Raw genomic sequence first — 27,928 nt, 5'->3', positions numbered from 1 at the left:
CAGTCATGGGGCCTGAACTCTGGGCCTGGGCGCTGTCCCTCAGCCCTTCAGCTCAAGGCTAGTGCTCTACCACTTGGCCACAGCACCACTTCCGGCTTTTTTCTTTTTGCTTATGTGGTGCCAAGGAATCGAATGCAGGGCCTCAGGCATGCAAGGCAAGCGCTCTACCACTGAGCCACCTTCCCAGCCCCATAACAACCTATTTAAAAGACTCTTTATTGCCTGGTGCTGGTGGCTCAGTCCTGTAAAGCTAACTGCTCAGGATAGTGAGATCTGAGGACGTCAATTTAAAACCAGCTGTGGCAGTAAAGTTTGTGAAACACTTATCTCCAAAAGTGGCCAAAAAAAGCCAGAGTGGAGCTAAGGTTCAAATGGCAGAGTGCTTGCCTAGAGCAAAAAAGAACTCAGTAATAGGAACCAGGCCCTGATTTTAACCCTCAGGATGAAAACAAAATGTTTTATTATGGAAAATTTCAGACATATAATGTGTAATATCTCCCCACATTCACCAGCCAACTTAAGCAATCATTGTCCACTTATGATCAGTCTATTCAATCTATGGTCATATTCATTTTCTTTTTCCAGTGTTATTTGGGATCAGACCTCAGAATGATAATTTTTCCCCATAAGTTAGGTACCATTGACACCCTTCAGCAGTAGCTGTATCTACTTCCTTAAAATCATCAAATAGGGTCGAGTTAGGCAATGTCTGTATCTGTTTTAGTTGTCTTAATTTGTTTGAGTTAGGCAAATATGATCCACACACAATGAAGTATGGATGACTTGTTAGTATCTGTTCACTCTTAGGTTCCTGACTCCTTTACTCTACCACACTTCAGAAATGATAATCCACAATTTGGATTTTGCTTTTTGTGTTGTTGTCCTTTGGATTTTTTTTGTTTCTTTGGGTTTTCTTTCTTTTTCTTTTTTTATTGTGAAAATACCATACAGAGGGGTTACAATTACATGGACAAGGTAATGAGTGCATTTCTTATTAAGCATTGTTGCTTCCTCCTTTGTTTCCCCTTACCATCTCTTCCCATCTCCTGCTCCCCACCCCACCCCTTCTTTGGGTTTTCTTAAGACTAGGTATCACATCATAGCCAATCTGGCCTTGAACTTGTGATCCAACTCATAATCCTCCTGCCTCAGCCACCTAGTTTTTACCTGTTGTTCTCCACACTGTCATCTGTCATCCAGTGAATCTCATCTAATATAAAGGTTTGAGTACATACAGAGAGCTTGAGTTCAATCTAATGTACTTTATCATGGTTTGGTCTGGCTTGACCCAGTCTGTCTAATCACAGTTGATTTCAACAGGAAGGATATAATGCCTGATTGTGACAATTAAGGCCATTCACACAGGATCACAGTCATAAAGCCATGCAAGTGGCTGATAAAAGGATTCTAACCTTAAGTCCCGTATTCAGAACCAGAAGCAAAATCAGGAAGAAACATAACAGGGCTGCCCTTGGCACATACCTGTTGTCAGCATGCCCTCCATCTCAGGGCCTCAGCCCCTTCCACTTCACTTCCTGCAGCACCAGAATTGCACCCTTATACTCCCAGGGTACCAACCAGTTTCTCCAGGATAGTTCAGCATTTCCACTCTCTGCTCAGTCTCAGCTGACCCCTCAGAGTACCTCCCACCTCTAGTCCCAATGTTAGCCCCAATAGGCATGGGTGCCATGTTGCTCACTCTCCCTTGAGGAAGATGGCCTTGTCAGCCCCTCTGATAAACCTTCTTTATAAACTTCCTTCTCCTATATGTGATTGTATCCACATGATCTTCTGGGATGGATGCTTTCACCTGTAATCAGTAAAAATGAGAGATCAGTCTGTGTCAGTACCATCATCACTAGATTCAACTTCATACTCAAGGTGGATAGCAGCCAATTTTATCAAGGTCAATGTTAAACCTAAGTGCCACCAGAAGGAGAGTCATGTAGAACAATGTCCCCATGGTTTATTGACACTTACTTATCTTCCCTGCCAATAGGAGACTTAAGAAACCCCTGAGGGCCAATGATTCTCATGGTAAAACTTCTGCCCCAATGGTCCCTGATGCTCACATGGTTCCCCTAGCCAACTCACCATGCCCTTACCTTTCAGAGCAAGAGCAAAGTTTGCAAGTGACAACCAACATTGTTGGACGTGGTATCTCAAATAAGGAGGACAGAAGACTCAGGTGACAATACAAAAATGACCACCAAGTCACAAAGGGCTCTGCTGATGCTCTATGTAGACTCTGGAATGGTTTTTACAAACTACAGCAAAGCCAGAGGGCAACTCACAACCACCTATGGACTGTGGTGCCCTTAGACTAGGCCTAAAGCAGAGTCCTGGTAATGTTGTCTCTATAGTCCCAGAGTTGGAGCCAAGTTCTCCAAGCTGTGGTTGTAAGTTACTTGGCGTAGCCGGGGTGGGGGGTGGGGGTGGGGGTGAGTCAACCAGAGCTTAGCTCCAGATGGATCTTTGGGTTCAGGAAGGGGTCACAGACTCCAAGACCCTCATCCTTTCCCATTCCATCCTTGCATAACTTCATTGGGTTCTCTCTCTTACCAGGCCATCTAGGCTTGTCCCCCAGGCTTTGTCACTGGGGTTATATAAACACAGGAGCCTGTTCTGAATGGGATCACTGAAGGCAACCTGGGGTAGTGCCTTTCATTCTGACTTCTTATCTGAAGAAGGTTATCAAGGAGACTGAGCAATATGGAGGGAAATTTCAGATGTCACCAGAGGAAACATTCCTTGTAGTCTAGAATCTAGAGACTATGACGGGCACTAATTAATGGGAGGCATGGGAAACAACAGGGCCATGTAGAGCACCCAAAATGTTCTGTCCTCTGAATGATTTGGAGGGGAAAAGACAGACATAAACACTGGCACCTGTTCTTCAATTCAAGAAGGGGCTGGATTCCCCTTGCAGCTGGCAAAAGCAGATGCATTGAGACAGCGATAAATCTCTAGAAGATGAGACCACATTGTCGTTGCACAAAGGAAGGAAGGTCACCTTCTGTTCTCTGCAGTTCAGGCCTCAAAGATTATATTCACAGGGAAGTCATGAAATTGCTTGGTGTGCTCTGGGGCTGGCTCAGGCAGCACCCACTTCGCTTCTCCACCAGTGACCAGCCACTTTTCCCTGGGTCATCCATGTTGTGCTCAGCCTCACTTACCTTCATTTTTTAAATTATTCATTCCTCATCATGGTGGCTGCTGAATGTCCTTAGTGAATTTTTTTTTTATTGCTTTTCTTAACTTGGCATCCAGAATGTTTGGTTTCTGTTTGTTCCAATGTCCATAGTGGAATCTCCAGTGGCTGAAATGTCCTCCAATGATGGTGGACACTGGTCTCTCTCTTAATGTCATGAATACAAAAGAAATAGTCAATGGGCTCATGCCAAAATGATACAGCAGCATGCAGTGAAGACAACTCAGTCACATATTTAAAAAGCAAAGTTTTCTTCTCTGCTTGATTCCAGCAAGAGCAGAAGGAAATAGAGGGTAACTATGAGATCACAATATTTTTCAACTTCACAACTTTGGCCCTTACCATAATGAATTGTAACAGGCTGTCACATACTGTTTTTGTGTGTCTATGCCAGTACTGGAGCTTAAACTCAGGGCCTGGGCTGTTTTTGGTATTCAAGGCTGGTGTTCTACCACTTGAGCCAAAATTTCAGTTCTGCCTTTTGCTGCTTAATGGAGATAAGAGTCTCATAGACTTCTTCACCTGGAAAGTCCTGAATCTCAATCCTCAGATGTCTGTGGGGCTGGGAAGGTGGCTCAGTGATAGAGCGCTTGCCTTGCATGCCTGAGGCCCTGGGTTCGATTCCTCAGCACCACATAAGCAAAAAGAAAAAAGCCAGAAGTGGCGCTGTGGCTCAAGTGGTAGAGCGCTAGCCTTGAGCTGAAGAGCTGAGGTACAGCACCCAGGCCCAGAGTTCAGGCCCCATGACCGGACCCCCCCCCAAAAAAAAAAGACCTCTGTGTATGTGACATATGACATGCAATGTCTGTTTGGGTGCTTTTGCTTTTGTTGTTCTTGGGGCTTGAACCAAGGCCTGGGTGCTGTCCCTGAGCTCTTTTGTTCAAGGCTAGCACTCTACCACTTGGAGCCACAGCTCCACTTCTGGTTTTTGAGTGGTTAATTGGAGAAGAATCTCACGGGGAGTTTTCTGCCCAGACTGGCTTTGAACCATGATCTTCAGATCTCAGCTTCCTCAGTAGCTAGGTTAGAAGCATGAGCCACTGGTGTCCCAGCTTTGGGTGTCTTTGAAAAAGTAACTAATACAGCCAAATTGGCAGAGTGGAAGCCCCAGTGTCTTTCCAGGTAAATATCTATTGCACTGAGGGCCAGAGGTGGTGGTGAGAATCCACACATTGTGACCTCTGTGAAGAGATCAGGCTTGGTAATCAGGGATAGAAGCCTGGAACCTTCAGCAAGGCACTAAACCAAACTCATGAGGGGGGAAATCTCTTTCCCAGGGTGACCAGGTTGCAATACTCAACATTCACTTCTCAAAAAAACTATAAAGCCTAGAGAGGAAAGCATGGCTCATGCACAGGGATCATGGTTTTGACAAAAGCTATCCAGGAGGAATCACAGACATTGGGACTAGTACTCAAAGAAAAAAATTCGTGTTTAGTAATACTCAGTGACTTGAAGGAAACCAGGGGCCCTGCCATTCCAGGGACCAAGAAGACATTTCAGCCACTTAGGATTTCAACGTGGAGACTCAAGTGATGAACAGAAACCACACATTCTGGATGCGAGGTAAGATATGAAATGAAAATTTCACTAGGGACATCCAGCAGCATCATTAAAATAAATATTACAGAGGCTGAGAATGAGTGCTGCCTAATCCAGACCCAAAGAACACTAAGCAGACTTGCTGCTTCCCTGTGTATATAACTTTTGAGACCGGACTTCTCCGAGGACATAAGTGATCTTACAACTGTCTTGGTGTGGCTTTGTGGCCTCATCCAGTGATTTGTCTCTGCCCTGAAGGCGACATCTGTGTCAGCTTCTGAGTTTCAACTGCAAGGGGACCTCAGCCCCTCCTTGGCCTGATGGGTAGCAGGTCTATATGTTTGTCTTCTCCCATTCATCGAGAGGAGGGCACATTCTGGGTGCTGGAATAGAAGATTGGAACCTTCAGCAAGGCACTAAACCAAACTCATGAGGTGGGACAATCTCTTTCCCAGAGTGACCACATTGTAATATTCAATGTTCACCTCTCAAAAAACTATAAAGCCTAGAGAGGAAAGTATGGCTCATACACAGGCATGTACATGGCTCTGGGAGCTATAGGACCGCTCATGAATTTGGTGCCCCTGCCATGCTCTCTAGATTTAGACTTAAAAGGACCATTCCCTTGCTGGTATCTGAAGTACACCTTGCTATGAATGAGTCCTTCTGCCAGCCCTCATAAGAAATCAGAATGAAAGGTACTATCCCAGGTCACCTTCTGTGACCCCACTCAGAACAGCTTGTTTATGTAACCCCTGTGACAATGCCTAGTGGACATGCCTAGGTGGCCACCTGCTGGCCTTCTAAAGGAAGGTCTTTTTTTCTGCCCTCCTATGAAAGAGCTCTACCTGTCCATGTGTTCTGAACCATCCAATGCAGCATTTTCTCTGGACTGACATTGCCAATCATTAATTTGCCTCATTGAGGTTTTGAAATGACTAGTGTTTTTTCCTCCTATTCTTTTATTTAGGGTCTTTATAATTACGATGAATCCATAGTCCAGTAAAAATGCATAATTATTTGCATTTTCTTGCAGGAAAACGGGTAAAAGGAAGTAGTGATTTACATACATTCAGATAAGCTTCCTAAGAGTTTAATTTCTGAGTGTGAGTATATGGAGGAGAGACTTTCCACAAGTTAGCTTTTTATGTGACTTCATTTGCTAGTACTGGGGCTTGAATGTAGAGCTTCATGTTCTCACTTCACTTTGTCCCTCCAAGTTGGCACAACACGATTTGAGCCAATTTTCTACTTTTGACATCATCATTTTAATTAGAAATAAGGGCTTTGTAGATCCGTTTGTAAACGTGTCTGACCAGGCTGGCTATGAATCACAATTTCACATCTTGGCCTTTTGAGTAGCTAGGATTATATCGAGCGACCAGTGAGTACCTTGATATGTCTTTAAATAAAATAAATGCTTCTTTGGCTCATGTTCCTCTCCAGGATTATTGGGAATCAGATATTTTTGTGGCAAATAGTTGTTCAAGGTCTAATTTCAATTTACTTGACAGGGAAATTGAACCTATCTCTTCAGTTACTTGGTAGAATGTGTTTGTGTGTGTATGTATTTCCCTGTATTCTCTAAATCTTTTTCTTTACATGATTCATGGGTTTTATTTTTCTCTTCACTTAGTTTTCCATGTATAAGTAATCATGGTTACTGAAAAAAAGAAAACAAGAAAAAATGAAAAGGCCAGGGAAAAACTAGGCACTGGTAAACTTATATGTCTGTAATCCTAGCTACTAAGAAGGCTGAGATCTGAGGATCATGGTTTGAAACCAGCCGGGGCAGAAAAGGCTGTGAGACTGTTATCTACAATTAACTATCTGAAAACTGGAAGTGGAACTGCAGCTCAATGTGGTAGAGCACTAGCCTAGAGCAAGAAAGCTCAGAGACAGCATCCAGGCCCATGACCTACAAACAAAAAACAAAAAGCAAAAGATAAACTCTACAAACACATCAACCACAAAACCTTAGGTAAGAAATAAGCCCAGTGGGGCTGGGAAGGTGGCTCAGTGGTAGAGCGCTTGCCTTGCATGCTTGAGGCCCTGGGTTCGATTCCTCAACACCACATAAGCAGAAAAAAAAAAAAAGGCCAGAAGTGCGCTGTGGCTCAAGTGGTAAGAATGCTAGCCTTGAGCTGAAGAGCTGAGGGACAGTGCCCAGGCCCAGAGTTCAGGCCCCACAACCGGAACCCCTCCCCCCCCCAAAAAAAGAAATGAGCCCAAGAAATGCCCCATCTTTGGAAGGAAGTATTTATCACCAGGGGGTGATGCATTCACAAAGATTACATTCAGATTTAACAAAGATGCAGAGAACACTGGTGTACACTGCTGGTGTACACTGCTGATGACATTTGACAAATTCATTTGGCTCTGCCTGAACACATATACTTTGGGAAGTGTATCACATCAAGAAAAAAATGGTATAAAATAATTTTTAACCAACACTGTACAGGCAATGAGCAAATGTGGTCTGAATGTCAACAGGGCAATATATGTCTACATTACATTTAGTACATGCATAGTATGTGAAGTATTAAATATAAAAAGGGCTACACATGCTGGATGGAATTTTGCTGTATAGTGAATGGACCCATGAAAAACTCTCCACAACAACTCATATATATGGATGTTTATAGAGGGTATGGGAGCTGGATGTTTCTTAATCTGTCAATATCCTTCAGGAGGATAAGATTCAGAAGGGTAGGATAAATTAGCTTATTTGTTCTGAACATCCTGTTTTATTTCCCTAACCAATAAACAAAAATACATAAAATGAAAACTGGATTTAGAATGCACTTATGACTTACAAGTTAGAGTAGGAAATAACCACATTTAGACAAGTTAAGCTATTAAAAGTAAAAATGGCCACAACCTCCATTAAAATCCCAGTCAATGTAGTATAGTATATACAAGCAGCACATGGTGCCAATTTTATTTGCAGTTATTATCATAGTACACCAAAACAAGTTGACAAGTTTGAGACCTTTGTCACTACTATAGAATCCAGCTGTAGTAGATGCTGATGTTGGCATGTCTATGTGTAGCATACTCTTCTCAAAAGTCATGTGCTTTGGAAGCCCCAACTGTCCATGACTATGTTGTTAGCCAGGTGCTGCATAAGAGGAAGAGATTCCCAATGTAAGACAGAGATGCTAGAGAAGTCATGTCCATTCACCATCAAGAATTTCCAGTGCAAATCAAAGAGCTCCTGCTGCAATTTGAGGAGGAATGTGCACCATTCCATAATCTATCATAGTCAGTTCCATTAGGTATCTGGCCAAAGTATGCTGCTTTAAAGAATGCTTGTCAACCTCTGTAATTTTCAATGCTCTATGAAGGAGGTGGAGGGGTAGAGGCTGACCCAGACCAAAGTTCAAAGCTCTTAGAATTTTCATTTCCATTTTTCTGGTGGTACTGATTTCTCTCCAGTGTAAACTCTGATGTCTAAGATCTGACTTGCTGGTGAAAGACTTTCCACATGTTATATTCACGTTTGTCTCCTGTGTGAATTCTCAGATGCCTGTGGAGACTTGAAATATTGCTGAAAGACTTTCCACTTGTGTTGCATTCATATGGTTTCTCTCTTGTGTGTTCTTTGATGAATATTGAGGCTTGACTTGTAGTGAAAAGACTTTCCACATTTGTTACATTCATAGGGTTTCTCTCCTGTGTGAATTCTCTGATGATCATTGAGGGATGACTTGGTGACAAAAGTCTTTCCACATGTGTTACATTCATATGGTTTCTCTCCTGTGTGTGTCTTCTGATGAGCATTGAGGTATGACTTATTGGTAAAAGACTTTCCACATTTGTTACATTCATAAGGTTTTTCTCCTGTGTGAATTCTCTGATGCCTACAGAGACTTGCCATATAGCTGAAAGACTTTCCACATGTGTTACATTGATATGGTTTCTCCCCTGTGTGTATTGTCCGATGCTCATTGAGGCTTGACTTGAAAACAAAAGACTTTCCACATTTGTTACATTCATAAGGTTTCTCTCCTGTGTGAATTCTCTGATGATCATTGAGGAATGACTTGGTGACAAAAGACTTTCCACATGTGTTACATTCGTATGGTTTCTCTCCTGTGTGTGTTCTCTGATGAACATTGAGGTATGACTTGTAGTGGAAAGACTTTCCACATTTGTTACATTCATAAGGTTTCTCTCCTGTGTGAATTCTCTTATGCTTGCTAAGACTTGATTTCTGGCCAAAAGACTTTCCACATGTGTTACATTCATATGGTTTCTCTCCTGTGTGTGTTGTCTGATGCTCATTGAGGTTTGATTTGAAAACAAAAGACTTTCCACATTTGTGACATTCATAAGGTTTTTCTCCTGTGTGAATTCTCTGATGCCTGAGAAGACTTGATTTCCTGCTGAAAGACTTTCTACATTTGTTACATTCGTAAGGCCTCTCTTTTGTGTGAATTCTCTGATGATCATTGAGGAATGACTTGATGACAAAAGACTTTCCACATGTGTTACATTCATATGGTTTCTCTCCTGTGTGTGTTCTCTGATGCACACTGAGGTGGGACTTATAGTAGAAAGACTTTCCACATTTGTTGCATTCATAAGATTTCACTCCTGTGTGTGTGCTCTGATGCATGTGGAGACGTGACATCTGTCTGAAAGACTTTCCACATATGTTACATTCAAATTGTTTCTCTCCTGTGTGTGTTCTTTGATGTGCCTTGAGGTTTGCATTCAGTATGAAAGACTTTCCACACATGTTACATTCATATGGTTTCTCCCTTGTGTGTTCTTTGATGCACACTTGGCTGTGATTTTCACTTACAAGACTTTCCACATATGTCATATTCATAAGATTTCTCTTCTGTGTGTCTTCTCTGAGACATACTGAGGTATGAGTTTTGCTTGAAAGACTTTCCACAGTCATGTCATTTGTCTCCTGTGTGAGTTCTCTGAGTTTTGATGAGTTTTGACTTCTGGGAAGTACATTCATTATATTCATAGGGTATCTCTCCTGTGTGAGTTTCCTGTTACACAGTGAGGTCTGGTTTGTAGCAAGATTTGATACATTTTTTATACCTAAAACCCTAACTCTTTCCTCCACTGTGTTATTATTGGTGATTACAATTTGCAACAGATGTGTGTCTGGACATTCCTGGAACATTTCAATGAAACCATCAACTTGCTGGACATCTAAAATGTTTAACAAAAAGGCAGAATAAAATCATGATGGTATGTAAGAATTTCTTAATGAATACTCATGTAAAGATAAAATCATTTCTTCCCATCCTCCTTACTGAAGATTAAAAAACAATAGCACTAGGAATGGACTCATGGGAACTGCATGCATTTCTCCCTAATAAGTTACTTAACAAATACTGATACAGTCATGCTCTTCTTAAGTTTTGTTCTCTGTTTTATTATCAGAAGGGATATTTAGTCAAAATACTCAATAACTCACTGCTAACGCTTTTAAGTTTAGGACATATAATCTGCCACTTATTCTAGTAGAAAACTGGTGGTTTTATGATTCCTTATCCTGTGTTTAATTAAAGACAGGATTATGTCTGTCTAAAGTTCTGCAATAATCCTATCAAAGACAGGAAAATTGCCTTTGTGCACTTAACCTTACTGCCTTTTAGTATCTTGTTCTTTAGTGCTTAGAATATTACCTTTTGATCTGTTCCTGCAATTCCCTTAAACTAGCCCTGTTAAAATCTGACCATATAGAAGCAAAAAAAAGAGAGACATTTTCTCTTGACACATCTCATGGTGTCATTATGACAAGTCTTTATCCATTGCCACAGTTGCGGGAAAGAACCAGCAACACAGGAATCCAGGAGCTGGAACATGAATGAGAACATCTCAATATAGTCACCTCTTCTGAGCTCTGCTCTTTTTTTTTTGTCGGTAGTGGGTTTGAACTCTGGGCTTGGGCGCTGTCCCTGTGCTCTTCAGCTCAAGGCGAGCGCTCTACCGCTTGAGCCACAGCACCACTTCTGGTTTTCTAGTGGTTTATTGGAGATAAGAATCTCACGGACTTTCCTGCCTGGGCTGGCTTTGAACCACAATCCTCAGATCTCAGCCTCCTGAGTAGCTAGGATTACAGGCATGAGCCACTGGCACCTGGCAAGCTCTGCTCTTTTTTTAACATCCATGTCCAGTAAATGCTGACTCACCTGTGATACTCTTATCTGGGGCTTCTCCCAGCCATGGCTCTGCCCCTTGCTCCAGCTTCACAATCACTTCAGGTTTAGGAATGCAGTACCCTGTTAATAGGAAACAGTACAGAACTATGGCCTGGTGTAATGATCTCAGACAACCTGGTAGAGAAAGTATATTCTCATTTCTCCTCAATTCTATAGATGACTTCCTCCCTAAATATGTGCTTTTCATTTTAAATACCAGCTTTAAATTACTGATTTCCACATTCTTGTCTCCAATAGGGATGTATACTTTATAGGAAATGGTATATCAACCTATTATATGATATGTCAAATTTGAGAAGTAAATATAAGTAAATTATATTTCTCATCCTATTTATTCCTCTGCTTCATCCAGGTAAAATTTTGCTTGTGGATCCTATCTCATCATTAAACATACTTAATTTTTTTGTTCTAATTTACAAAGTAGTATAATATTCTTTAAAAGGAAATACATTTTGAGTCAAGTGGAAAAGGTCAGATAATGTGATGTCAGGAAAATGAACCCTTAGATGTGTATTTTAATGTTTTTTCTTTCATGCATGTGTTTCTAACGCATTTATAAGATTATCTCTTTGTTGCTTTGTATGTCCCTACCCCACAGTATAACCCCTGCTTTCACTATATTTGATGTCAGTATAACTTGTGGAGGAGATGGGGAAAAACCAGTTGTTTAAGGATACAGGTGGACCTGTTGCAACAATGAGAAGTACAAGTTGTCATGTCCAAAATGAGCTTTACAAAGTCGGTGTGGGGGGGGGGGGGGAAGGAATAGGATTGGGATGGGGGGGAGGGGGGAGGCTGGGAAGGGATGTGAAGGGTAAACAAAGGAGGAGGCTGCAATGCTTGGTAAGAAATGTATGCATTATCCTGCCCATGTAATTGTAACTCCTCTGTACAGTATGTTCACAAATAAAATAAAATTAAATTAAAAAAAAAGGAAATACATTTGATTTATATTTTTATCTGCAGTCATTAAAATACCAGCACATGTGAATTATCCAACTAACAAGAATTGAAGGAATTTATGAAGTATTAATAAATGCTCAGGGGAAAAGATTTTAGAAATGAACAGTAAAAAAAACCACTGAACATGGGGCTGGGAAGGTGGCTTAGTGGTAGAGCGCTTACGTTGCATGCCTGAGGCCCTGGGTTCGATTCCTCAGCACCACTTAAGCAAAAAGAAAAAAGCCAGAAGTGGCGCTGTGGCCCAAGTCATAGAGTGCTAGCCTTGAGCTGAAGAGCTGAGAAACAGCACCCAGGCCCAGAGTTCAGGCCCCACGACCGGACCCCAAAAAACCAAAAACAAACACAAAAAACACTGAATAGACTTAGCAGTAGAGTGCTTGCCTAGCATGCATAAAGTCCTGGGTTTGATTGTTCAGTACCACATAAAAAGAAAAATACAGAAGTGGTCTGAGGCTCAAGTGGTAGAGTTCTAGCCTTGAGCAAAAAAAGAAGATGAGGGACAGTGCTTAGGCCTTGAGTTCAAGCCCCAGGACTGGCAAAAAAAACAACAACAAAAAAAACCAACTGAACATATAGAAAGTCTAAGAGCCAGAAAGTGACTGGAGTCCTAGGTAAGACTTCAACAAACAAAAATGGGGGATACAGTTATACAAGAGGCACCAATGAAGACTGCATAAGACAGCAATGCATAGGAGCTGTCCTTGGGTGTAGAAGCTATGGAAACTGTTGGAACAGCCACACTGGCTCTGATCTTCACAACTTCCCTATCCAGAATTTACTGAATCACCTCGGAAGCCCTATTCTGAGGGTTCTTCTGGTGTTTGCTCCAGCTTCATAATTAACTCAGATTTGAGAACATAGTGCCCTTTCACCAAACTACTCACTTAGCACTATGAAGAATGACAAGAGGATGGTTTCAGGAGTTGTGCAACCAAATTGAACTTTGTTATGGGGACATGATGGTCCTCAAAGACTAGAATATTACATCTAAATAGAATTAAATCTGATCCATATTCCTATATCTATTAAGAACAAAGCCCTTAGCCAGGTACTAGTGGCTCATGCCTGTAATCCTAACTACTCAGGAGACTGATATCTGAGGATTGCAGTTCAAAGCCAGCCTGGGCAGGCAAGTCTGTAAGACTCTTATCTCCAATAAAATACCAGAGCACTAGCCTTGAGCTGAAGAGCTGAGAAACAGCACCCAGGCCCAGAGTTCAAGCCCCTCAGCCAACAAAAAAAAAAAAAAAGAGAAAAAAAAAAGAACAAAGTTCTTGTTCCTAGTAATTGATGTGATTTTTGCTCACCCAAGAATACCATGTTGCTATAGGTCTCCAGCATTACATCCCTATACAAGGTCCTCTGGGCACCATCCAGGTCCTTCCACTCCTCCCAGCTGAAGTCCATAGACACATCCTCAAAGGATACGAACCCCTAAAATGGCACATTTCAAAAAGTCATTAACCCTGAGTCATGAGAAAACCAACTCTGAGGATTTCATTCCTTTACATGTATGTTTCTGTCATGCATAAAATGGTTCAAGCTTGCTCTGTTACCTATGCAGTAAGGAAAAGTAAAGTTCAAGTAGAAATATCTGCCTCTATACTAACTTATAAATTACTAAAGCAAAGTTTCCCTTATCAATCAGGAAATGTTTTTTGTTGATAGCAAGAGAAGATAAGATAAAAATTATCTTCCAGGACCCAATGATCTGCACTAAAGACATCAACTACAAATAGATGCCTAGAATCTAAACTATACAGAGCTCCATCAGGCAATCACAAGAGTTGCATACCACATTAGCATATCAAAAAAACACAGTGTCCAGGTAAATGTTAAAGAAAGTAACAGTAATCAAGAAATTGATTACTAATGATTTAGGACATGGAAAATTTTACTTAAGTTTTATGTGCTCATTGTTGTTAGTATATCCCTAAAGATGTTTTGAGGCCTCCCTTATATTTCATTCCTAAATACTAAATAACTGGTAGCATTACCCACCATCTATAATACAGAACATAAAGAGAGGGAATAAAATGTACCTTGACCATATATGCATTACTAGTTCCTCTTGGAAGGATGGAAGGGATATGGAAAGAAATAAGAAGCAGAATATAAGAAAGCAGTGTGAGACATGACTACCCACAGCAGAGCAAAAACAAAAAAAAAAAGAGTAAAATTGGGGAATTGATAAAAAAAATTTGGAAGAAAATAAAGGAGGATACAACAGAATTTGGTACTAATATGTTGTGCACAGGGCACAAGGAAAGTTTTATTCCCATGTTGAGTCTCACTACAAAGAAAGAATGTCTAACCCTCTTTCTACTTTGGCTATGTTTAGCAACATTAGAAATAAATGCTGACCCCAAACACACAGAAAGGAAATATATCTGTAAAGGGTTCACAGAACACAACCTTCAATTCACAATCTTCTGCCCAGAGGAGCTATTCTAATAATGTAGGTTGAACATATTTTCAGATAAAGATAATTCATCAGCAGTATACTTGCACTCCCAGAGTGCTACACGAAATTGTACTGCTTAGAAAATGACAAAAGGTGCAAATTTAGACATACTGATAGGACCAGGACCAGATCTGTAAGTATAAAAGAACATCTACACACATACACACACATTCAAACATACACATACATAGATACATATATATTTGTTTTATGTAATTTTTTAAATGATGGCTTCAAGTAAAAATGACAATAGAGCCAGGTGCTGGTGGCTCATGCCTGTAATCCTAGCTACTCGGGAGGCTGAAATCTGAGGATCATGGTTCAAAGTCAGCCCGGGCAAAAAGTCCACAAAACTCTTTTTTTTTTTTGGGTCCGGTCGTGGGGCCTGAACTCTGGGCCTGGGAGCTGTCCCTCAGCTCTTCAGCTCAAGGCTAGCGCTCTACCACTTGAGCCAAAGTGCCACTTCCGGTTTTTTTCTTTTTGCTTATGTGGTGCTGAGAATCGAACCCAGGGCCTCATGCATGCAAAGCAAGTGCTCTACCACTGAGCCACCTTCCCAGATCCTCTAGGAAACTCTTATCTCCAATTAAACACCAGAAAACTGGAAGTGGTGCTGTGGCTCAAGTGGTAGAATGCTAGCCTTGAGCTGAAAAACGCAGGGACAGCACCCAAGCCCAGCATTTAAGCCCCATGACTAACAACAACAACAACAAAGACAATAGACTATAGGTAACTCACATAAATGAAGATTCAATATTTACATACATGCATGTATTAAAAACAAAAGTACAAGAACTGGGGCTAGAGATCAAATATGTAATTGCTATAGTACTTGCCTTGCATGTATCGTGCTCTAAGTTCAAATCTATAATACCACCAATACCTTTAAATGTATAAAGGATCAAGCTTATATATGGAACTATTCCCTTAAAAAGTACCTATACACTATGATGCAGTATGACAGTGCTCTTAAGTATATTTACTTTCCTATGGCCGTCATACCAAAACAGATGGTGAGAGAAATACATTTTCTTGAAGTTATAGAAATGAGACCTCAAGAACAAACTGCCTGCAATTTTGGCTTCTTCTTCTTCTTCTCCTCTTTTTTTTTTTTTGGGGGGGGGGTCTGGTCATGAGGCCTGAACTCTGGGCCTGAACGCTGTACCTCAACTCTTCAGCTCAAGGCCAGTGCTCTACCACTTGAGCCACAACGCCACTTCCGGCTTTTTTCTTTTTGCTTATGTGGTGCTGAGGAATTGAACCCAGGTCCTCATGCATGCAAGGCAAGCGCTCTACCACTGAGCCACCTTCCCAGCCCCCAATCTTAAAATTTTAAAATATATAGCTTCTTACTGAACATGTACACACTTAAAAAATTGTGATAATTCCCTGAAAAATGCCAAATAACAACTACTTGCATTGCATTTAATTTGTACTAAGTAACAGGGGTAGTTCAGAGGTGATTTGAAGTATACAGATGTATGTGGGCTGGTTGCATAAAATCACAATACAGTTTTATATAAGGAACTTGAGCATCTATTTTGGTACGTGTAAGGATTTCTTTTTAATTTTTTTGGGGTCCCGTCGTGGGGCTGGAACTCTGAGCATGGGTGCTGTCCCTAAGCTCTTCAGCTCAAGGCTAGCGCTCTACCACTTGAGCCACAGCACCACTTCCGGCTTTTTTCTTTTTGATTATGTGGTGCTGAGGAATCGAACCCAGGGCCTCATGCACACAAGGCAAGCGCTCTACTACTGAGCCACCTTCCCAGCCCCTGTGTAAGGATTTTTGGAACCATTCCTGTGGATACCCAGAGAGGACTATGCTAGAAATATTTAGTTAACACTCTCTAAAAAGATAAGAAGTAAGGAAAAAATACCAGATTGAGAAGGAGAAAATAAGTAGCAAAATGGTAGATATAAATGTAATTGTATTAATATTTTAATGTCAGTGGAGTAAAGACAGAGGAATTGTGTGGCATGACCAAAAAAAAAAAAAAAACCTAAAAAAAAATCAAAGACTCAATAATATATTACTCACAAAGGTATAACCTAAAAGATATGAAAATAAACAAATACAAAGGTGACATAAGCAAAAATCAATAGTGAGAAGCTCAAATAAAGATAGTAGTAAAGGAAATAAATGTCCACACAAACTGTATGACCACAGATAGAGACATAATAATAACATACAAATCATACATCAGAATAATACAAGTTATATGCTTAAAAACAAAGTCTCCCAAAACATGCAACAAAGCCATGGAATTAAAAAGGGATTGTTAGCTGGGCGCCAGTGGCTCACGCCTGTAATCCTAGCTACTCAGGAGGCTGAGATCTGAGGATCACAGTTCGAAGCCAGCCCTGGCAGGAAAGACCATGAGATTCCTATCTCCAATAAACCAATAGAAAACCGGAAGTGGCGCTGTAGCTCAAGTGGTAGAGCGCTAGCCTTGAGCTGAAGAGCTGAGGGACAGCACCCAGGCCCAGAGTTCAAGCTCCATGACCGACAAAAAAAATAAAATAAAATAAAATAAAAAGGGATTGTTTTAACATTGAATACTACAATTGGATAATTAATATTTCTCAATTACCAATAGAACAACTAAACAAAAAACAACAGCAGGAACACACACATAGATAACATTGTCTTGATATCACTGTTGTTCATCAAGAATTGTGTGTTACATTTACTAAGACACACTGAAAGTGAAAATAAATCCCTAGGCAAAATGTAGTGAGTACATTCCCTGAGAAGTACAAATCAACAAGGAGAACCATAATTTGCAAATACATCATAATTACATACATATTTCTAATAATCTATGATTCAAAAACCTTGCAGAGAAATTAGGATGGGTCCAGAGCACAATGAATTGTAATAATGGCATTTATTTTTCATTCATGGTGGCAACAAACTCAATTTTTCCACCTTTGAGGTGAAAATAAATTCCTCCTTGGAGATGGACTAGACTTGCCAATTTACTTACTAAAGAAAACCTATCAGAAGAAAACAGTTAAAATTATTAGAGATGAAAGATAGCAGTTTCTTTGAAACATGGACTATTGTAGGTTAGGTTGGATATAAATTTCTACATAAACCACTAACAATAATCCTGTTTTATTATAGTATTAAATTAATGATGAACTGGCTGGGACGTGGTAGGGTGCTTGCTTCGCATGCATGAGGTCCTGGGTTTGATTCCTCAGCACCACATAAGCAGAAAAAAGTCAGAAGTGGTGCTGTGGCTCAAGTGGTAGCCTTGAGCTGAAGAGCTGAGGGACAGTGCCCAGGCCTAGAGTTCAGCCCCTAAGATCAACAAAAAACAAAAAACAAAAAAACAGTATGAAGGAGAAAGTGTTTCATTAATTTTGACAATTATTTCTTGGATATAACACCAAAAGTGCATGGTACAAAAACCAGACAAGGGAGCTGGGAAGGTGGCTCAGTGGTAGAGCACTTGCCTTGCATGCATGAAGTCCTGGGTTCGATTCCTCAGCACCACATAAGCAAAAAGAAAAAAAAAAAAACCAGACAAGGTCAAATATATACAATTAAAACATGGTGCATGAAAGGCCCAATGACAAATGCATTCATAAAATTTGAAAAAATATTTGCTTATATCTCTTAATAGATTAATAAACAGAATTCATTTAAAAGATTATAAAATAAAGTCCTGTAACTCAAAAACAAATAAAGGGCTGGGAATGTGGCTTAATGGTGAACCCTGGGTTCAATTCCTCAGTACCACATAAACAGTAAGGAAGTGGTGCTGTGTTTCACGTGGTAGAATGCTAGGCTTGAGCAAAAGAAAGCTCAGATATAGTGCTCACGCCCTGAATTCAAGCCCCAGGACTGGTGGGGAATAAAAAAAAAAATGAAAATGGATTTTAATATGGGGAAGAGACCTTCCCAAAGTAATATAAATGGTTAATTAAAAGGTATTCAATATTAGTAGCAACAAAAGAAACTTTCAAATAAAAAAATCACAATGAAATGCCTAGTTTACGTCAGTACTATGCATACATTAAAAATAAAAACTCCAAAACTATGACAGAGATGTGGAAAAGTATGAAATTTGGTGGATTTCTGGCAGGAGTGAAAAATGGTCAAAGACGCTAACAAGAACTAAACATAGAAGTACTCAGGAATATGGTTTAGCAGTTCTAGCTTTGTATCCAACCAAAGAGAAAGCAGGGGTTTGAACAGGTATTGGGAGAATCATTTCATAGCAATTACAATAACCAAAGGCAGAATCAAACCACTCATCCACCAATAGATAGATTTTTAAAAAGAAATGAAATTCTAATACATGCTATAGCATTGATGAATCACGAACACAATTAGCTAAAAAACACACAAGTCACAAATGGACAGCCAGGATAAGTTGCATGCCAGTGCTTCAAACCTGTATTCCTGGCTGAGATTTGAGGATTGTGATTTGGAGGCGGTCTGGGTAGCAGAGTCTCTGAGACTCTTACGTCCAATTAACTACTAAAAAAGATATATGTAGAGTTGTTGTTGAAGTGGTAGCATGCTAGCCTTGAGGAAAGTTCAAGGATAGTCCCTAAGATCAAATGCCAAGACTGGCACACATGACCCCTCACTCTTCTCCCCTATCCCCACTTTCCCTCTCTCACTCACCCCTGCCCTCCCACCCTCTCTCACACACACAAAGAACAGCCATGGTAGAATTTCCTGTACTGAGGTTCCCAGGGTCAACAAATGCATAGAGACAAAAAAGTAGAATGATGATCGCAAGAGACTGGGGTAGAATGGGAACTGCATATTTCATGAATATATACAGCTTCATACAAGGAAGAAGAAAAATATTATAGAAAAACATTATGGAAGAGGAGGTTGCACAACAATATAATATATGCAATATCAATAAACTGTACATTTAAGAATAGTGGGATTGGAGGCATGGCTCACATGGTAAAACCCAGCCAAAAATCAGGGTCAGATCCTGAGCTCAAGTCCAAGATTCAGATAATGATGATGATGATGATGATGATGATAATGTTGCCAGACATGGAAATAAATGCCTAAAATCCATGAATATGGGAGTTTGAAGCAAGATTACAAACCAGCCTATGCTATATATCAAGTTAAGAAAAGCTTTGACAGGAGCTGGTGGCTCATGCCTGTAATCCTAGCTACTCAGGAGGCTAAGATCTGAGGATCATGGTTCAAAGCTAGCCTGGGCAAGAAAGTCCGTGAGACTCTTATCTGCAATAAACCACCAGAAAACCAGAAGTGGCACTGTGGCTCAAGCAGTAGAGCACTTGCCTTGAGCTGAAGAGCTCAGACCCAGAGTTCAAGCCCCACGACCAACAAAAAAACAAAAACAAAAACAAAAGAAAACAAAAAAACAAAACAAAACAACTTGTACTACACAGCAAACCTGTCTTCAAATTAACATTAGCCGGGCACCAGTGGCTCTTGCCTGTAATCCTAGCTACTAAGGTGGCTGAGATCCGAGGATCACAGGTCAAAGTCAGCCCAGGCAGGAAAGTCCATGAGACTCTTCAATAAACCACCAGAAAACACACACACACACACACACACACACACACACACACACACACACACACACACACACACACACACACACACACACACACACACACACACACACACACACACACACACACACACACACACAGAGGCCATTGACAACATCATCAAATATAGCATAAGTTCAAGTTAAAAAAAAAACACTAAAAAGACTATAATTTAAGTCACTTATGAGCTTTTGGAAAAACATGCAACTCTATGCAGTCTGTTGCACTCCTTACAGAAAATACACACCAGTCAAGGGTTATGTGTGGACAGTCATTTGAGTATATAGCTTACTCAGGACTCTAACATTCAGAGATGTTTGGGATCACATTAATTCAGTAATTCCAGAAAAATGTCACTAACATAGTTTAACATCAGTAAGATAGTTTAATGTATAATGAATGAGGATGATTTTTCAGACCAATGGCCAACAAGTATTTGCATTCCATAATATGTTAGCATGCTGAGTTCCTAGGTGTCACTGGATTATGTATAACTACTCTTTCTCACATCAGAAACATGGAAGACAAATTTGAGATAAATTTGCACTCAACTTAAACTGACTCAAGATTTCATAATCTGTTAAATCTACAAGCCATCTTTATTTTATTTATGAACATTTTCCTGAGACTAAATCTTTTCTATTTTTCCATTTTAATTCTTGGACCCCACTAAGTTTATTAAAAGTTCCTAAAAAGCAAAGAAATAAATAAAAGCAACTCACCAGAGATCCATTCATTTTTCTGTTGCTGTTGACAATGTAGAGAAGATTTTGAGAGTATAGCTGGGAGAGAAGGCAAATAAAATGGAGTCAGGAAAGAGCCAATGTGGCTTTGTCCCAGATTCTTGCTCAAGACACTACACACGGAAGGGAAAAAAAAAAAAAAAGACCTTACTGTGGGAGAAGACCCTTTCATGGCTAAAGTAGACACAATATATTCTCCATTAAAGATGTATCCACAGAACATTAATTGGTAGATATCATAAATGTAATTCATTTCTAGATGAGGGAACAATGTTCCCTCAAAAATAATTAAATAATATAAATCAAAGAAAGATACAATATCTTTATTAATATTAGTAATTACAGAAATGCACTTAGGAAAGTATGAGTTATTTTCCTGTTATGTAAGGATATCACATAAGACTCTATTGAATATTTCACTCTGTTTTGGAATACTTAAGTATCAGAGAAAGCATGTTTGTTACAACTTAGCATTTTTCACTCAGAATTTAGGGAAAAATATATAGAATATATATTTCTTGTGGCTTCCTCTTCCAATAATGACTCCCAGATAGCACATCTTTCTCTATCCAAAGTAGCCTGAAGCATTTGGTCTGGATTTGCTTTAGGCAAAGGTATATCAATGAATATGGGAACAAAAGTTTGAAAAATTCCTTACTGCCTGCCTCCCTGAACCTTGCTATTCTGCTGGATATACAGGAGCCAGCACATACGGCAAAACATCCAGCCATTTCACTTGTTTAAAGTTTTGTGGAGCTACATTTTGGGCTGGACTCATTATTGCATTTCTGTTAGGATTGTTTCTTTAGAAGATTAGGCCTTAATCATCCGGTTTCCTTACTTCAGGATGGTTGGTTTTGGATGCTATCACTAGTAATTTCTGCTGGCTCATAGACTTTCCTGCCTGGGCTGGCTTTGAACTGTGATCCTCAGATCTCAGCCTCCTTAGTAACTAGGATTACAGGCGTGAGCCACCGGTGCCCGGCACAAGTCAAGAACTTTTAAGCAACCCACTTGGATCAAAAAGATCACTTTTTCTCAAAATACCTTCCTTCCTTCTTATCTCTGTTCCATACTTCCCTCCCTTCCTCACTGCATCCATCCTCTTTCTTTCCTTCTTTCTTTCTTTCTTTCTTTCTTTCTTTCTTTCTTTCTTTCTTTCTTTCTTTCTTCCTTTCTTTCTTTTCTTTCCTTCCTCCCTTCCTTCCTTCTTTCTTTCTTTCTTTCTTTCCTCTCCATATGCTCTATCATGGGCCGTATGTGCTGGGTGGTTTACTACATAGGAAATGCTGATATCATCCACACCTCTGTGTTTTTTAAACAAAATCATGTAGGAGACAAAGTTTTGGGATAATATGAAGTGAACTTTCCAGCCACAAGGAGGAAAAATCCAAATCATCATGAAAGTCTATTATGGGGAATTCACTGAGGTTGCTGCTGCTAGTAAACACTAAGTGAATCATTAAAAAGGAACATATGGGAAGTGGTGCTGTGGCTCAAGCGGTAGAGCACTTGCCTTGAGCTGAAGAGCACAAGGACAGCGCCCAAGCCCAGAGTTCATGCCCCACAACTGACAAAAAACAAAACAAAATAAAAAGCAACATATGCATTTTAGTCTTAACATGTTCTCCATTTTAGTCTTAACATTTTCTCCATCACAATAAAGTTTTTTTTTTAACTTCACAAAACATAAAATAGATGGGCACTGTTGGCTCACACCTGTAATCCTAACTACTCAGGAAGCTGAGATCTGAGGATCGTAGTTAGAAGTCAACCTGGGCAAAAAGTCCCCGAGACTCTTATCTCTAATTAACCACTCAAAAGCTGGAAGTGGTAGAGGGCTAGCCTTGTACACAAAGAGGCTCAGAGACAGCACTCAGGCCCTGAGTTCAAGCTCTACAACCAACAAAAATAAGTAAAATAAATTTGTTATAGGCTAAATATCTCAATTAGGGACTGGAATTTTCATAGATTTCATGGGGGAGTGTGTTTTTATTTTGTTTTCAATTCTGGACAGCCATACAGGAAAAACTTTACAGTTTCATGTCACAGAATTTCCATTTAAAAATGTAATCTTTGCAGGAGGCTGGTGGCTCACCCCTGCAATCCTAGCTATTCAGGAGGCTGAGATCTGAGGATCTCGGTTCAAAGCCAGCCCAGGCAGGAAAGACCATGAGACTCCTATCTCCAATAAACTACCAGAAAACCGGAAGTGGCCCTGTAGCTCAAGTGGTAGAGCGCTCACCTTGAGCTGAAGAGCTGAGGGACAGCGCCCAGGCCCAGAGTTCAAGCTCCATGACCGACAAAAAAAAAAAAAAAAAATGTAATCTTTAGGCAGGCGCAGGGCTCATGCCTGTAATCCTAGCTACTCAGGAGGCTGAGATTTTAGGATTGAGGTTCAAAGCCAGCCCAGGCAGGAAAGACCATGAGACTCTTATCTCTAATGAACCACAAGAAAACCGGAAGTAGCACTGGCTCAAGTGATAGAGTACTAGCCTTAAGCTGAAGAGCTCAGGGACAGCACCCAGGCCCAGAGTTCAAGCCCCATGAATGACAAAAAGAAAAAGAAAAAAGAAAAAATAGAAAGGAAATAAAATCAACATATTTCAAGTAAAGTATTTTGAAGTAATGTTTGTGATATATTGACTTCAATAACCTCCCTCTCTTCAAAAAAAATCCCTAGGGGCTGGGAAGGTGGCTCAGTGGTAGAGCGCTTGCCTTGCATGCCTAAGGCCCTGGGTTTGATTCCTCAGCACCACATAAGCAAAAAGAAAAAAGCCGGAAGTGGCACTGTGGCTCAAGTGGTAGAGCACTAGCCTTGAGCTAAAGAGCTGAGGGACAGCGCCCAGGCCCAGAATTTAGGCCCCACGACCGACCCCTCCCCCCCCAAAAAAATCCCTAAACTGAAAAAATACTACTTTTGAGAGATTTTAACAAAATGGGTAACACCAGCTAAATCTTCGGGTTACTTAACATCTACAAACCATACAATCTTGAGCAAGCTATATCACCTTAAGTTTTATTTTGTCATTTTTGTTATAAAGCATTAAGGTCCCTAGCAAGCATTTCCTGAATTGTCAGACAAATCATCAGGTAAAACCAAATACCAGTACATCTCTAAAAGGCATATTTAATAACAAGATACGTTTGAGAGAGCTTGCATCCTAGAAATGATACTGGGGTTGACTGAATCAATGAGACTGGAATTAGGGTACTTGTAGAGACAAATTCTTTCAGGTGTGACAAGGTGTCTCTCCACTACAAACTACAAATCACTGCCTCCTACCCCTCTGAGAATTCAGCTCTGGCTCATTCCTCAGTCTAGCTCACTTCTCTCACCAAGTTGGAGAGTTGGGAGCTTTGCAGAAGAGACCCACGTGAATCTTGTGCTATGGAAAGCAGCGGCAATAATTACTAAGTTAATGAGATCCTTCCCTCTTGTGCTTCTCTGCCTCTGCCCTTTAGGCTAGCAAGTGTTCTTTCAGGATGCACACTCCTATTCAGAATCTGCCCTCCTTCAAATTTACCATGCTTACTTAATTCCAAAGAATACAAGTCCATCAGCCAGTTCTCCAATATCTTGTAAACAACTTTCTCTAGAAACTAGGTCGTGTACAAACATGTGTAAACTGGAGCCAGGAGTGCTAAGCGGGCTACGTGGTGTAGGAGGGAATTAGAAACGTTCCTAGAAGAAACAACACAGAACCACGGTAATTCCACTGCCATATCACATGACTCGTCCAACACACATTTCACAACTGCACTACAGTTGTGACTGCGTCCATCTTTCAGCAGGGCAACAGCAATGAGGATGTCACCTCGGTCCACAGCAGAATCAGGCGTGGAACAGAAGCGCAGGCCTCCCCAGCTCTCCTAGTCTGCACAACCTTCTAGCCTGCCCGCGAACCTTCCCGAGCCGGCTAGGTTCCGGCACCTGGAAGGACACTGATTCTGGCAGAACCGACTCTGACAAAGCAATCACGACCCCAGGCACAGTCACCCAGACCGGAGGGACCGGCAGTGCGTGGAGCCTCCAGGCTACCCGCCCGGCTCCAGCTGCCGCCTGCAGCCCGTTTTCCTGCCTGCCTGCCATCCACTCACATTTCAGGTCCCCAAGTTCGCCAGGCACGGCGGGGCCTCTTGCCACCCCGGTTCCGGCACTCACAACACTGAACTTTACTTCGGAAACTTCCCAGGAGCGCGGCACAACGCCAGGAACCGGAATTCCTGAGCGGAAAATGCCCTAAATGGGCGCGGAAGCGCATGCACGGGAGGAGCCTGAAAGAGCCCCGCCCAATGGTTCTGTGCCCGAGAGGAGACTACATTTCCCACTATGCGTTGCGTCATACGGGAGGAAGTGGACACGTAGGTTTCTTACTCAACCTGTGACTGGAGGTCCATGGCCTGCCGCAGCTGTGTGGGGACCTAAGTATCCCACCTTGGCCAGGTGAGTGGAAGTACTTCCTGGAAATCCTGGTTTTCCTCTGAGACCAACTACGAAATTCAGCACTAAATAAGCTTGCATATAAATTTCTAGTTTTCATACGGTGATCCTGGCAATCATCCGCATCTTTCTTTTTCTAACTATACGTTTTGATGCACCTTATAGTGTGTATATATCTACAGATATATACATGTATCTATATATTATAGATATACATATATACATATATACTATCTATATCTCTATATATACTATATAATATAGATATAGATACTAGCATCGTAATATATATATGCTAGTACCATATACTAGTACAATGTGTATGTATATGCATTCATATACACTTATATACATATGTGTATATATACACTATATAGTATATATACTATAGTATATATATACTATGTATTTTTATATACTCTACATAGTACATGTATGCATATATACATATGTATGTTGTATACTATGTATAGACTTGTAGATATATAGATACATATACAATACATATACTATACTATGTATAGATATGTAGATATATGTATATATAGATATATATCTATAGATATATCTATACATATATAGAATATATAGATATCTAAAATACATATACATATAGTATATACATATGTATACCATAAGCTCATGTGCTTCTGTCTTATGCACTCACCCATGGGAGAGATCTGGAGCCCAGGCAGTCTTAGGAACTGAAGAGTAGAAAGAAAATAAATTAGTGCCTTTACCCACAAAGACTAGGAGCACATGTTTTCTGTCATATGAACATCTTGGGCAACAACACTTCCCATGTAAACACACATGGGGGCATGTGCACATATACTTGACCAAGTTTACTAAAGCATAATATACCAAAAGTAAAACCATTTCCACAAAGAATTCAACTAAATGAATATAAATGCTGAAATGTTTGAATGTGGAATTAGTGGGATGGGGGAAGATGAATGGAAAAGCAAAGGTAGGCAAATGTAGTTCTTATTCCCAAATACATATGTTAAAACAAAAGTGGGAAGCTTCTCATGGCTGTTGGGGAAGGAGAATGAAGAAAGGGGTGACAGATCAAGATGCCCTATACACATAGTTATAAGTTGTAACAGACTTGGACAAGCATTTGAAGATAAAAAATTAAATTTAAAATGACAAAATAATTGCATTTGCAGGGAAATGGATGGAGCTAGAAGGAATCATGTTGAGCGAGGTAAGCCAAGAGCAAAGAAACAAACGGTACATGGTCTCCCTGATAAGTGGATGTTAAATCCAAAATGTTAGGTGATACGTCAAAACTAACAGGACTTAAGAAACAAAGAACTGGGCTGGGAAGGTGGCTCAGTGGTAGAGCGCTTGCCTTGCATGCCTGAGGCCCTGGGTTCGATTCCCCAGCACCACATAAGCAAAAAGAAAAAAGCCAGAAGTGGCGCTGTGGCTCAAGTGGTAGAGCGCTAGCCTTGAGCTGAAGAGCTGAGGGACAGTGCTCAGGCCCAGAGTTCAGGCCCCACGACCAGACCCCCCCCAAAAAAAAAAAAAAGAAAGAAACAAAGAACTCCCACTCATCTGGTCGAACCACTACTAAATATCCCCATGCTGCTGATCACTGTATGGTGTATATGTGTACACCATTATATGTTATAGACTGTGATAGACAATTTGCTCCAGGAAAGTTAGAATGAACTTGTGACTCTAAATGAGCATCATTACTCCACAATACTGTGAAATTTGGAAATTATGTAATCACTTAATCACAATTAAAAAAAAAAAGAACCTCGGGGAAGGTAGGGAGGGAAGGGAAGGTAGGAGGAAAACAATGGAGGGGGTAGCAATGCTCAATAGGAAGTGTACTCATTACCTTGCTCATGTAATTGTAATACTCTGTATAGTATCTTTACAATAAAAAATTTTAAAAAATTAAATTTAAAAGTTGAAATTGAAAAAAAAAGACAAGAGGGCTAGGAAGGTGGCTCAGTGGTAGAGCGCTTGCCTTGCATGCCTGAGGCCCTGGGTTCGATTCCTCAGCACCACATAAGCAAAAAGAAAAAAGCCGGAAGTGGTGCTGTGGCTCAAGTGGTAGAGCGCTAGCCTTGAGCTGAAGAGCTGAGGGACAGCGCCCAGGACCAGAGTTCAGGCTCCATGACTGAGCCCCCCCCCCAAAAAAAAGAAAAAAAAGACAAGAAATTAGTACATATAAGAAGAAATTGAGGGCTGGGGAGGTGGCTCAGTGGTAGAGCGCTTGCCTTGCATGCCTGAGGCCCTGGGATCGATTCCTCAGCACCACATAAGCAAAAAGAAAAAAGCCAGTAGTGGTGCTGTGGCTCAAGTGGTAAAGCGCTAGCCTTGAGCTGAAGAGCTGAGGGACAGCACCCAAGCCCAAAGTCAGGCCCCATGACCGGACCCCCCCAAAAAAAGAAGAAATTGAGAACTTTGCGCCAGTGTCTCTTGTCTGTAATCCTAGCTAGTCAGAAAGCAGGGACCTGGCCCAAATCAACCAACAGAGAAAAGTCTCTGGGCTACCATCTACAATAAAGGACTGCTATGCACTAGAGCAAAATAAAGTTGTCTTCAGGATATCTCAGAAATTGGCTAAATTCTAGCCATCTGCAAATGAAAATACCTTAAGGCAGGGCTTTTCCTCCCTTTTAGAATGGAAATATCTAATCACATTTGTATCTCATGGAGGGGTATAACCTGTGTTTGACTTTACAGGAACTCACAAGAGCTTTCCTCCAGTGTATGAAGAAATTTTGAGCTGCTGTGGGGAACTAGAGAAGATGGACAAAAGTCCAAAGGGCAAAGAGT

General features: G+C 40.7%; 1 protein-coding gene across 5 annotated transcripts; it reads right to left on the bottom strand.

Annotated features, from left to right (window-relative positions):
• Positions 1–227: 227 nt before the first annotated feature.
• On the bottom strand, positions 228–24,887 carry LOC138809431 (zinc finger protein 717-like). Of its 5 annotated transcripts, XR_011366839.1 has the most exons (6): positions 24,784–24,887; positions 20,662–20,795; positions 13,218–13,344; positions 10,918–11,007; positions 3,177–3,358; positions 228–1,810 (listed from the first exon to the last, which is right to left on the bottom strand). XR_011366839.1 is itself a non-coding variant. In XM_069995946.1 (5 exons), exons 2-5 carry the CDS (start codon positions 20,674–20,676, stop codon positions 1,764–1,766), a joined length of 279 nt encoding a protein of 92 aa, XP_069852047.1. In that variant the 5' UTR covers positions 20,677–20,795; positions 24,784–24,887; the 3' UTR covers positions 228–1,763. The 5 variants fall into 5 exon arrangements, 4 of the variants coding, with proteins under 4 accessions (XP_069852047.1, XP_069852046.1, XP_069852044.1 ...); XM_069995946.1 differs by lacking the exon at positions 3,177–3,358; XM_069995945.1 differs by lacking the exons at positions 228–1,810; positions 3,177–3,358 and adding an exon at positions 5,070–5,136.
• Positions 24,888–27,928: the final 3,041 nt, after the last annotated feature.

The sequence above is a fragment of the Dipodomys merriami genome, unplaced genomic scaffold (genome assembly GCF_024711535.1).
Source record: "Dipodomys merriami isolate MVZ:Mamm:240054 unplaced genomic scaffold, mDipMer1.0.p SCAF_5, whole genome shotgun sequence".
NCBI lineage: Eukaryota > Metazoa > Chordata > Mammalia > Rodentia > Heteromyidae > Dipodomys > Dipodomys merriami.
Note: the sequence above shows the minus strand (reverse complement) of the source record. Positions and strands in the feature narration are given on the sequence as shown.

Excerpts from the sequence above, each read along its gene's own strand:
- LOC138809431 (XM_069995943.1), bottom strand. Across the intron at positions 11,008-13,217 it reads TAGCAACATGGTATTCTTGG|GGTACTGCATTCCTAAACCT; the intron begins GTGAGCAAAAAT and ends TCCTATTAACAG. Across the intron at positions 9,932-10,917 it reads CCCAGATAAGAGTATCACAG|ATGTCCAGCAAGTTGATGGT; the intron begins GTGAGTCAGCAT and ends TAAACATTTTAG.